At 34.1% G+C, this 13,434-nt stretch overlaps 1 protein-coding gene across 2 annotated transcripts; it reads left to right on the plus strand.

The window, feature by feature from the left end:
* Positions 1-1,936: 1,936 nt before the first annotated feature.
* Positions 1,937-12,593, plus strand: LOC115994792 (nicotinate phosphoribosyltransferase 1-like). Of its 2 annotated transcripts, none has more exons than XM_031119056.1 (15): positions 1,937-2,381; positions 3,096-3,243; positions 4,045-4,164; positions 4,352-4,486; positions 4,568-4,629; positions 5,266-5,341; positions 5,573-5,674; positions 6,278-6,394; positions 7,627-7,685; positions 8,849-9,023; positions 9,914-10,048; positions 10,123-10,221; positions 11,594-11,702; positions 12,112-12,224; positions 12,329-12,593. In XM_031119056.1, the coding sequence occupies exons 1-15, from the start codon at positions 2,230-2,232 to the stop codon at positions 12,407-12,409; spliced, it is 1,683 nt and encodes a 560-aa protein (XP_030974916.1). In that variant the 5' UTR covers positions 1,937-2,229; the 3' UTR covers positions 12,410-12,593. The 2 variants fall into 2 exon arrangements, with proteins under 2 accessions (XP_030974916.1, XP_030974917.1); XM_031119057.1 differs by having other exon boundaries at positions 1,938-2,381; positions 12,332-12,593.
* The last annotated feature ends 841 nt before the right edge of the window (positions 12,594-13,434 follow it).

Raw genomic sequence — 13,434 nt, forward strand, 5'->3', positions numbered from 1 at the left:
AAAAGCTTGTTTGATTCGTCTAACCTGTTTTTGTTTATTTGTAATAAAATAAAATAAAAACGAGGTCTTTGCTTTTAAGAGAGAAAAAACTAAAATTATAAAGTCCATTATGGAGTAAAGTGTACACCAAAATGTTGTTGAAATTCAATGTTTCGAAATCTTTGAAGTCATAAGCTTAGTCAAATTCAATTGAGTTGTCGACCAAAGAAAGAAGAAAGAAATTCCGAATCAAAAGCAAATTAGTCTGATTCAAAACTGTAGAATCTAAGGTAAATTGTCCAGGAAGATGTACCAAGGGAGTCAAAACGTGTCTAACGGGCTTAAATTTTCAAAATGCGTATCAAACGGATACAAAGAACAAAAATGCCAATGGTACCTGGCCAGGATTTGACACACCAAAATATCAAAAATAAAATAAAATAAATGCTGAAACACATTTACCAATTCTTTGCTTCCACTCAAAAAAAAAAAAATGATAAGTTAATTCTGTAATCCTGATATGAAAGCCTCTACCGAAATTTATAGTTGTATTGTGCACATTCAAATATCATCCCAAAAAATAATTATTAGAAATATGATTGAGAAAATTAGAGACATGACAAAATTTTCACAACAACATTGTTTTTGAGCTGCGGTGGATTTTGGTATAAATTCTCTTCTTTTTTAATTATTATTTTTTATATATAAAATGTGATAATTATGATAGTTATTATTTATTAATAGTCTTTTATTTATTTTCTAAATATGAAAGTCAATTATCATTGTAGTTATTAATAGGTAATTAAGGTAGTTATTAATAGTTTTATTTTAATTATGACAAAAATAATATTAGAGACTTTAAATATAAAATAAAAATTTAAGTGGAATTATATTATTAGAGTTTCAAGAAATTTAAAATTCCACACCAACTAAAATTATATTACAACAAATTTCAAGAATTTTAAAAAATTATTTATTTTAATGAGTTTATTTATCAATTTTTTTTTTAATAGGATAAAACTCCTATAGTCTTATGTGTTAAGTGTCCCATGTGAGGAGGGAAGAAAATAAACCGGTGCATATTTTAGGTTAATATGCCAAATGATTAGATAGTAAGGTAGCTTGAGTAAACCCAGCGGGGTTGGCCAAGTGGTTGGGCACTCGGTTTTAAAGTGACTGTCTTGAGTTTGACTAGAAGCTCATTAGTTCAAGTCTGGACACCAACACTTTGAAAAAACTCCATGGGCCAGCGATTTACCATATTATGGGTCCACCCATCGCAAACAGTGATTAGTCTCTGATTGAAAGTTTTGAGGAAACACTGTGGGAAACCAAAAAGGTAGCTTGAGTAGAGGAGGATCCAATTATTATTGAATCAACATTGACTTGTGGTGTATTAAATTTATCTTCATCTTAATAAAGTTATGAGCCTTTCAAAAGAATTTGCAAAAAAAAAAATCTTTATATTAAAATCTTTAATTAATTTGCACCTCGCATTGACTCACTACTAGTTGGTAAGCTAAGAATATTCAAGAGTGATATTATAAATTATAAATTATAAATTATCATCATTGGTTAAGGAAGTTGGTTTAAAAGCAAGTTCATGTACATTGAACTTATGGCTAAATAAATATACTTTTGTACTTTTCAAAAAAAAGAAAAATGAAAACAAGCAAAGCCAATAAATGATTATACGAGACAGGCACATGCGTCTAATGTCTCGCTGGCATATGGATCGACCCACATGTCAGATATGGGCACATGCGCCTCTCTCACAATATACTTACTCTATGCAATGTAAGGTCCATGAGAGAAATACGGCAGGCTGTGCATCACACGCAAAAGATGACGTGAGCGACTAGGATCACTCTCAGCCACATCAGACCTTGTACTACCTTTTTTGTTCTTACCATACAAAATTTAAGGAAAAAAAATTTTTTTTTTATTTTTAAATTTATGTTTTTGGTTCTTAACTGTCTCTCCCAACAACTCGCACCGTGAACTTCAAGGCACAAACCCATGTTTTTCCTTTCGTCTATTCTATGGTTCGTGTCTCCGTGATTTTCACGTTCGCGTTTCACAGTCTAAGTCGTTCACAAGGTCACATGTATATAAATACATAGATAAATCGCATAAACCTTAAAGCCCACAAAAAAAAAAAAAACCAAGACAAAGGAGCAAGAAACAACAACAACAACTACTACGAAGAAGGAGAAGAACAAGCCCTAGGAATCGTTGAGAGAGAGAGAAATGGAGAGAGCGACAACGAACGGTCCGAACGGAGCGCACTCGGGTCGGGTTGGACCCACCAACCCGATGGTCACGCCTCTCCTCACAGATCAATACCAGTTCACCATGTTCTACGCTTATTGGAAAGCCGGGAAACACAACGAGCGAGCCGTGTAAGTTCTTTCTTTTCTTATGCTCTGTTTGGTTCCTAGGAAAAAAAAATCAAGAAGAAGACATATTTATTAAGTTTAGGTTCCAAGATTTGAAATTTTGAATTCTCGAACTGCTTAAGCCGCCAAAAGGAGAGAAAGTTGTTAATGTGTTTGTTTGAGTGGATTTATTCTATTCAGTATTGTACAAACTAATTTATAAATTTGAAATTCACCGTTAGTTAATCCATCATTTTTAAACCTTGCTTTAGTGTTTTGTTTTTGTTTTTGTTTTTTGTTTTTTTTTTTTTTAAGATAGAGATTTTATTAATTGATTATTTAAATTTAAGTTGCGGGTTGACTATTTAGAATGAGAGACACTGAGCATTTCCACTGCTATGTTGAAAAGTCTAATAATTTAACCATGTACATAGTAACTTAATTTTTTGGTTTTTGGGTGTGGAAAATTTGTCAATTATCGTTAAGTAACGAATCTTTCTTTTCCAATTGAATAACACATGTCTAATTTCTTGCTAAAATCAATGGTTTGTATTTACCCCACTTGACTGGATTCCGGATTGATTAAAGAAGGGTTTTTTCAAGTGAAAAATGGATTTTTAATCAGTTAGTTATTGGAAGCTTTCAAGAAGCCCCACTTTGCCATTAGCATCTCATATTCTTTGTCCCTAAGCCGATAATTCTGTTGTTGCTTCCATATGGTGTGGCTATCGCCTTCAGGTTTGACTTATATTTTCGGAGAAACCCCTTTGGCGGTGAATATACGATCTTTGCTGGTTTAGAAGAATGCATAAGATTCATTTCTACTTTCAAATTCACAGAGGAGGAGATTGCTTTTGTACGGGAATCCTTACCTCCTTCATGTGAGGTAAACTACATTATATAACTCCTTGGTGGTATAATATTCTGATTTTAATTCAGTAGAGGTAACTATATGGGTCTTTCAATAATATACCAATCTATTATTAGTATTATAGACTATACATATAAGACTGGCATTTTTTACCTTTACAATACGTATGAAGTGAGCCGAGTTAATCTTTTCTCCTTTTCATGTTATTGACATACTAAGAACAACAGGTGGGTTTTACATATATTTATGCGTAGATAAAGGAGAAATGCCAAAAGTTATGCATAATTATAATTGTGTAGAACAACATAATTGTTAGTTAATGTTTTTCTCAGAATCGTTGCAAGAAAGAACAACAGTGTCTTCCTGGTGGTGCTAAAAGTTTTGAAAGCATGCAAAGCAGTGCATCATTCAACATAAATGTTATTGGATTGTGCTGCTAGGCTATCATAGTTTGTGAAGCGCATTAATTGCATAATACCTAATAGGTGCCACTATCTGGAGATTCTAAGTGCTTTGGATGTGAACAATGGTTGGGAGGAGCTTTACCTTGCATTATCTTAGTTTTCCAATTGTTTTTGTTCTTCACCTTTGCACATCATTTTATTACATTTTTTGTTCCCCTCAGTAGTAATATAAAATCAGGTGAATCTCCAGATTGATAAGAAAGAACTCAAAATGAAGATTTGAAACTCATGATCTCTTTTTGGCGGTAGTCTCAAAATGCAATTTTGAGATATTTTGGTGCTGTGTTTAGTCCATGAATCCTAGCAACAACATAAGTGGCTGACTAATCCATTTCTATTTTATAAACTATAGGATGGATTCTTCGACTATCTTAGAGAAATTGACTGTTCTGATGTTGAAGTATATGCTGTTTCAGAGGGATCAGTTGTTTTCCCAAAAGTACCGTTGCTAAGAGTTGAAGGGCCTGTTGCTGTAAGTACCATGAAACTGGTTTTCTCCACATTTTTACATTTTTCATAAAATTCATGTCATGTTTCAATGCAAATTTCACAAGGATAGAATAGGAATTTAATTACAAGATGTTTTACTAATTAAAAAATGTTCCAATGCTAATTTCTTCTCAAGACAACATATGTCTTACATAATACTGCTTTTTCAGGTGGTTCAATTGCTGGAAACTCCATTTTTAAATCTTATTAATTATGCGTCATTAGTTGCTACCAATGCTGCAAGGCATCGATTTGTTGCTGGAAAATCAAAAATACTTCTTGAGTTTGGGCTTCGACGAGCTCAGGTTGCTGATTTGTTTTTATTTGTTTTGAAGTGCTTATCTGTGTTTATGTTAATCAGAAGGATGTCAAAATTTTGTATGTAGGGACCTGATGGTGGAATAGGGGCATCAAAATATTGCTACCTTGGAGGGTTTGATGCAACAAGGTAGTATCAGATGAAATTATCACTACTTGCATTTTTAACTTCAATATTTTTCATCAATATATGTTTCCTATTGGAGTTCGGCAGAATTTACATACTTTCTATGGTATATGTCAAATGATACACTGTTTTAGTGTTGCTTGTCTATGCTAAGTTTCACACCTCTGTATTCCAAATCAACTCCTAAATTTTTGGATGATAAATTTGGTTAAACAATGCATGTCTCAAACATCATAATTTTTGTGTTTATTTTAACAGTGTTTGCATTTCTTCAAATGATGAAGTGCATTTGTATAATTAAATTTAATTGATCCCGAAATTAATGCTTCCATGTAAACTCACAAGTAAAATATGTTGTTGTAAATTGTTCACTGAAATTCATAGAGTTGAATAAGGGATAACAGTAATCTCTTTTGAATCGTCGTGTTTTTTGACTTAGCTCGCTAAATGTTTTTATTTGACCATTAAATCTCATCTGGCTAGATTGACTCGAGGAAAAGAAAAGATATAAATGTCCCCCTTTTTGCTCAGTTTGGGGATTACTAGAGCCTCATTCTCTTTATTTTCTTCAGTGCTTTTGCTGTTGACCTGAGTTAATGTTTGATACAGCTTCTCTGTTTCTGTATTGTTTATTGACAGCAATGTTGCAGCTGGGAAGTTATTTGGAATACCACTTCGTGGAACACATTCCCATGCCTTTGTTAGCTCATTTATGGTTTGTATTTCTTGCAGTGGATTTCATTACATCTTTTTATGCCATTTGCAAAGAGTAAACTTTGATGTGATGTACATAAACTTGATTATACCAAGTTTGTGCTTTGAGAAATATGTTTACTTTGTGGTTGATTTTTTTTCCCCAATTAAAAATGATATTACTTTGCCGTAGATTTATGTCTACCTTCACACATGAAGCCATTCTTTGTCTGATTAATTCAGTGATTTGCAGAGCCCTGATGAGATCATAGATAAATCACTTCATAGCAGTGATGGGTCAAGTATCTGTGAGGATTTTGTAAGTCTAGTCCAGAAATGGTTAAGCAAAATTCAGGTATAGTTTTTGGCCATCAAATTTCATTGTTGTGTATTATATGGTTTATCAATGTGTCCATGTTATTCTTGCTTAGTTAGGAAGAGCTCAGTTTATATACTACTATTTTGAACTACCACCTAAGCTATTACTTGTACGAGCATTAAACTTGGGCATCATCATTTACTTTTCAATACATACCAATTGCGTCTGATAGATTTAGGTTAAGATGCAATTTTGTAGACTAGTTGGGGGGGGGGGCATTGGTTGAGCCCTTGAGGTGATGAGAAAACGCTGATGAGATATGGTTGAGTAAAGGATGTGAAGTTGAAAGAGTTGTGTGGCAAAAATAGGATTAGTGCAGCTGGGATGTAAATGCTTTGTTGAGTTTAGAGCGTATAAACTTTGGTTTTATGATTCTTTTCTTTTTATTTCTCTTTACTTATTAGAAAAGTATATGCTATGGTTTTTCTTTTAGATGATGTCCCATATTTGCACATGCATGCATGTATAGTTTGTAATGCATGAATTTTATACCACCTTATATTGCTAGTAATATTTTTGTTTTGCCCTTATGAATTCATTAAAATCATGATAACACTAAAATCTGTGCTTGCTTTGCAGTGGTCAGGTTCATCACATGGAGCATTTGGTGAGACAAATCAAAGCGAGCTAGCAGCTTTCACATCATATGCCTTGGCATTCCCTAATAACTTTTTAGCTCTTGTAGACACATATGATGTAAGTGAAAATTTTGCTAATTACCTTCAGATGTTTAAATAATGTGGATGAGATCTACCTATCTTGCCTTGTTTCCTCATCATGTTTTAGCATCTGCTTTCAAAGTTTTATGTGTTGTAGATGATGCTTGACCTAGAATCTTAACCTTCCTCATTCCATCTCTCTCTCTCTCTCTCATTATCAAATTTGGCTGGACTGGGTGCTCAGGCTGGTCATTTTTTGTTTAAAGATATGGACTATGTTGCATTTGTCTGTAAGAGCTAAATCACCCCCCCCCCCCCCCACCTTCTTCTTCTTAAAAAAAAAAAAAACAAAGGCAGCTCTATAACTTGGTCCCAATCTTTTGAAGGAGATCTTGAACTTTTTGTGTCCCACACACTAGTCTGATGACTATGGTGTGTGAAATCTTAAGGTCATGTTTGTTAGGGAGGATCGGAAACTAGAAGGATCGAAAAGAAGGAAAGTAGAGATTATTGTTTTCCTTCATGAGTGTTGGGTAGAGGGGATAGAAAAGCTGTAAGAGAGAAAATGCATATAACTTTCCCTTGTTTGGTTGGTTGTGGGGGGGGGGGGGGGAGAGGGGAATGAATGAAAGAAATAATAATTGAGTTGATTACCATAATACCTCTATTATGTAAGAAACTATTTTTTATATTATTTTCATAGTATTTAAAATTTATTACAACAATATATTGTATTCACATGGGGGGAAAACTGTAATTCTCCCTATTTTCCTTCCTCTTTTCTCTCCATTTTTGGGGGGATTAAATTTTTTGGGCCCACATGGAAAATGCCTCCCATCCCTTTTCCAATCTCCAAGTTTTCCTTCATACAGAACCTACAAAAATTTTAATCTCTTTCCCATTTTCCATCCTCTAAAATCCTCCCAACTAAATGGACTCTAATGGTTCACCAAGTTTTGCTTGGACAACTATATATTTGTTAATATTTAAGTTTTTTTTTTTTTTTTTCTAACTTATTTTTCAAAAAAGTCACTACATTGAATCTTTGAATTTTACAATGGTATAAAGTGCTACTTCTCAGTTCTTGGTTGTACTATTGTTTGTGGATAGTAATACTGGTCAATATGTGCTATATGTTCTTTTGTTTTTCATGTCAAAAGACTACGATTTCCACTCTTTTATCAGCTATACTTCATTTAGTTGCAATCTGTATATACTTGTTTAAAATTCCATTATTTAATATCATGTCATTGACATTCATTGTGCCAGGTTATCAGGAGTGGGATCCCAAACTTTTGTGCAGTTGCTTTAGCACTTAGTGATCTGGGGTATGTCTGAAAGGTTTTGATGCGCATTCACATATTAAATCTCTTGATGTGAGCACGATCAATGAAGATATCTTTCATTTTTCAGTTGTTACTCCATCCATCCCCTTTTAGTTGAGGAGTAATGTTTTTGTTGCTTTAAAAATTGAACAAATCAATTGGTGAACTGGAACCATCAGTACAATAACAAATGAGATCAAATAGTAGTAACAGCAATGAGAACAATAACAAAAGATGACGATGACTACAACAATAATTGTTTCAAAGATTATGGTCAGACTTCCATTGTTCAAATGTAAAATTTGGCCAGTGAGATCTAGCACAAATGACACCTCCTCCTCTTATATGAGTAAGGTGGAGGGTAAGGTTGTGGGTTCAAGACCCTCTGGGTGGGTGGGTAAGGTTGTGAGTTCAAGACCCTTTGGGTGGGTGGGTAATTACAAAGAAATAAATGTTGAATTTTTTGTGTAATGTTGTTTCAAAGCAAAATGAGGAAGGAAACAAGAAAATGGCTTAATCTTAGAAGACAATGTGGTAGTGCATATCCTTCCAAGGGGTTAAAGACAAATTGTAGTGCTGAAAACATTAAGCATGTAAAAACTGTTCGTTCCTTTTATCTCAAGGTGAGTTAACTGTCTAGTTTACAACTTTATTTTCAAGCATGCCTTGGGTGTGATTCAGAAGTATCCTGGAGGCCACCAAACCATGGCACCCTTCCCCTCCTCAAAAAAATCTAGACTCCCCCAGGAAAAGACTACTTTGTTGTGGGGTGTACTTTATTGGCAGCACCATTAAACAAATGGTTACTGGTTCACCATTTGTCATTCTTAACCATTGTGTAGGCTTTAATTAACAATTTTTTTGGGATGAAAGTAATGCACTTTTGCTTGTCCATTGCAAATTACAGTTTTCCTTCAAGCAAGCTGCCTATACTTCTGCTTCTGATGAGCCAATTTATTTTCATATCATGTGTTTTTTTCCATATTGCTATTATCTCTTTCTCTTTCTTTTTTCTTTTTTCTTTTTTTCCAGACATTGTATTGTTTTGCAGTTTTAAGGACTTCATGTTCTTAAAATCTTGAAGACTCCTTGCTTCAGTGATTTGATCCTTGTGAATAGTAAAATATTTCTATTTCTAGTATGAATTTGGATGATGTGCTGTGCAGGTACAAAGCAACAGGGATTAGGTTGGACTCTGGTGACCTAGCATATTTGTCTTGCGAGGCCCGGAAGTTTTTTGTTGCCATTGAGAACGACTTTGGAGTGCCTGGTTTTGGAAAGACAGCAATAACAGCTAGTAATGACCTCAATGAGGAAACTTTAGATGCTTTAAACAAACAGGTATTGATTTTAAAACAATTTGGTTTAAGTAAATTATATTCACTTATTGTCTCAGATCTGTACCAAATGCATGCAAAACCCTGAGAGAGTTTGTATAATAGAAGTCTTCAACTGTTTAGAATTTTCTGTATTTCATCTTTGCTCCAAGTAGGATGACCAAATTAGATTATGATATGCTACTAAGCAACAGAGATCTCTCCATTGACAAGAGTGTTGCAAGGCAGTTATCTCATTCAGCTAGCATGCTGAGTAAACGATACATTTAGCTGTTGTCCTTTGCTGATTTCATTATAATATACTCACCCATAGCTCTGGTTTTTCTGGGTTGTCTTATTATCCCATTATGTTATAAGTATGCAGAAAGCTGTCTTAGATCCTGAAAAGTCCTAGAGAAATGTTACTGTTGTAATCTCTTTTTGAACCAAGATTGTAGTTACCTGACAAATTGATCACTTCTATTCTATACTTTCTCAAAAAGCTCAATTCCCATAGAAAAACATTGCAGGGAGAGTTTTTTTAACTGCTCATAATGCGTGTATACATGATATTCACCTGAGCAGGTAGTTACTTGATACTCGCACATTCAACACGTAAGTTCTTTCAATAGTTCATAGCTTGCTCAAGTGAATGTCAATTCAGCTTAGTATGTTGTATATTTTTCTCTCATGTCTCAATCTTTCCCAGGATATCTCTATTTATTTTTATCTCAGATTCTACGCCTTTCTATCTCTTACGTTTCTTCTTGTCTATATTTTCTTTTCACCTCCTTTCTCATAAATAAAAAGAATAAAATATTTTCCCAAAATTTTATGCATCCTAAGTGTTTGCTGAATTAGGATGTTATATCTAGATTCAAATTATATCAAAATTGAATTGTGTTCTCTGTGCAGGGTCATGAGGTTGATGCATTTGGAATAGGAACCCATCTGGTTACATGCTTTGCTCAACCTGCTTTAGGTTGTGTTTTCAAGCTCGTTGAGATAAATGATCAACCACGCATTAAACTTTCTGAAGATGTCTCAAAGGTTTGATCATGCTGTCAAGAAATCTCAAGAGAACATCTACTTCACCTCTTAATGTTTTTCTTATTTGGTTCTAGGTCTCTATTCCATGTAAGAAACGGTGCTTCAGGTTGTATGGGAAAGAAGGTTATCCCCTAGTAGACATAATGACGGGGGAAAATGAGCCATCCCCAAAGGTATCTTGTCAACTTGGTCTTTCCATTAATCATCCTGTGTGTGTGTTTTTATCATATTAATTATATTGTATACATTACAACTCTTCTTGGTAAATAGATGTTGGTTTTGTCATGCATATACATGTACTCTTTTATCATGATTCATATGAGCTGTAATTAGGATTAGGCAGCCTGAGAATATTTTTTAATCACCATGTCAACTTCTGGATTTTGGCTTTATTGGGTCTTATGGAGTAACAGAATGGAATGCAATAAGAAAGGTCTCTTTTTCATTTCCTTTTCAAACAAGTAATTCAATTTTTTATTTTGGTGTGGAAAAAAAATTGGAAGAATTAATCTACCATGCCATGCTCTGGGGTAGTTGGTCTGATGGTGCTTAAATATATGTTTTATCTTGATTCTCCTCCTGATAAGGGTGGCTAAAATACACCCTCATACATATTTTATGATTTGAATCCTTTTATCAAATATGAATAATTTTGAACTTTTGATGAGGAATACTGCATCCAGCTACACTTTCCTTTATGAAGCATTAGTGTTACCTATAGATGATGCAGTTCTTTGCTTTTATTCTTTTACTTTTTTTGATTTGTAATTAAAATTTCTCACATTGTATAGTAGTCTCTAGTTTATACAAGTAGAAAAACTGTTAAAAAAAGGGAAAGAAAAATCGTAACCTGCTACCTCTGCTTCAGGTGTATTAAGTAGATAATTTGGTAGTGTCTCAGCACTCAGCAGTGTTTGGGGTGGGGAAGACCATAAGTAGAATTGAGAGGTTAGCAGTTCAGGAGATGTACATGTACCCTGAAACAAACACATGGACTTCCAAATGAAAGAGCTGGTATATAATAGGGGATGGAATAATGACAATGTTCTGTGGCTGCCTCATTTTTAAATCTGTTCTAATAATAAATATTTTCACTGATTTTTTTTTCCCTTTTTGAACTTCCCTCCTGGTGGCAGTCAAAGTAAAAAACTCAATTTGACTCCACTTGTGTCATGCTTTGTTTCTTAATTTTTACACTGCTAGCCCTAATCTGGGATAGAGAAGGGTTGCAGTAGGTTGATAGAAAATGTAAAAATAGTCACATCTTATGATCTTGAATCATTTTGAAGGTGTTCCTGAGTATATGACCTTGTATAGGATTGACAAATAGCCATGTTCAATTAATTTGGATTTAAGGCTCAACTAATTGAGTTATTTGGTCAGAGTTACCAATGCATTGACTACTATATAGCCTGATTGCAACTTGTTTTCTTATGTACCCTCTTTATTGCTTGCCTTTTCAATTCTATATAAGAGCTTACAGCACACCCCATATTGAATCTTGTAAGCAGGAAGGTTTCATGTTGTGTCTTTTCTAACATACAGGTTGGAGAAAGAATCCTTTGTCGTCACCCTTTCAATGAATCTAAGAGAGCATATGTGGTGCCACAGCGTGTTGAGGAGCTTCTGAAGTGTTACTGGCCTGGAACGTCAGGTGGGTGCCTAGGAATATGTGATGATCTTTAATGATAAACAGCATCAAATAAATGATTTTGACTTTTTGAGTCCTTACCCTATTTTTCTTCACAAAGTTGTGTGTGTGCATGCACATGTGCATCTTTTTATTGGGAAAGTTTCCTAGAATAGTATCCACCGATCTTGCTCTGACATCCAACTGGTCCAAAACCATTTTTCTTGTGCAAATAATGTTTTACATCTTCAGGACTTAATCAAAATATTAGGTTTGTAGTCTTGGTATTTAGTGACTTGCAAATTGTCTTTGGAGGACAAGAAAGGGTCATCAGCATTTTATCAGCTACATACTTTGGATGCAGCCTGTGACTGATAATGCATTTTGTTTAGTGTCTAAACAATTTATAAACTCAAAGTTTTGTTTCTTGAAGATAAAGCAAAAGAAGATTTACCACCTCTTAAGGACATCAGGAAACGGTGCATGGAACAACTCGAGCAAATGCGTCCCGACCACATGAGGAGACTGAACCCAACACCATACAAGGTAGTACATACTTAGATTTTTCGCATATATCAATTTTTATACTATTGCTACTATTAACTGCTTCTTAGAAAAATGGTTTGAAACTTTTGACCTTTGCTGCTTAGCAGGTGAGTGTAAGTGCAAAATTGTATGACTTCATTCACTTCCTATGGCTCAACGAGGCACCTGTTGGGGAGCTACAGTAAGGATATCAAGATGGATTGCATGAAGTAGGGTACAATTGCAGGGAAACTAATTATTTTAATAAGTTTGAAGGAATTTCAAATAGTCAGCCCATACACATGTCCATATTACATATGTACATGAGATTGAGAAACAATTCTCTGTTCTTTTGTTTTATTTAATAAAATAATTGGGTTTTTTTCTTTCTTTCTTGCTTGTAAGAGAAAAGTTACTAAAATAATTGTTTTCTAGCTCCCATCTCTCTCATACAAATCACTTTGTGAGCCTCGTCGTTAACTCAAACCATTGCAAGTGGGAGCTGTAATTCGAAGTGGATGTGGCCCGGAAACTTGGTGGGCTGAAGTGTGAACTTTGGTTTCATTCTTCATGTAGCCGAACTCCGAATCCCAAAAAATGAGAGAGAGAGATTGCCTAAGACATCCAGTGATACCCAAAAAAATTATATTACAAAAATCTACTTTATCTATTTTACATTATCACATTAACAATACACCTTACATTACTACATTATCTTACTATTTTATTTAAATATTAGGAGAAAATACATTGTACCCCCTAAATTATACCATTTTTTATGTCTACTTCCTAAACTATGAGGATACACACTTCCTAAACTATTACCCACATAACACTTGTCCCGTTAAACTATGAGAGTGTACACTTCCCCCCTAAATTATTACTCATGTAACACTTTGCACCCCATCCTATGAATAATAATTTAGGGAAGCAAATATGCATTCCCATAGTTTAAGAGAATAAGTACAAAAGAGATATAGTTTAAGGGGTAATATATGCATTCTCATAATTCAGAAGGGATAAGTGTAAAAGAGGGTATAGTTTGAAGAGTAAATTGTAATTTTTTCAAAGTATTATTATTCTTATTCTGAAAAGAGAAAATTGAGAGATTGCTGTAGTGGAGGGAACATGAAAAGTCTAAAGAGAGTGTTTTATGAGATTAAAATAATTGGGGGTAGAATAAATAATACTAGTATTTATTTAAGATATAGATGTTGCTACCGTGGATAAT

The sequence above is a fragment of the Quercus lobata genome, chromosome 6, assembly GCF_001633185.2.
Source record: "Quercus lobata isolate SW786 chromosome 6, ValleyOak3.0 Primary Assembly, whole genome shotgun sequence".
Classification (NCBI taxonomy): domain Eukaryota; kingdom Viridiplantae; phylum Streptophyta; class Magnoliopsida; order Fagales; family Fagaceae; genus Quercus; species Quercus lobata.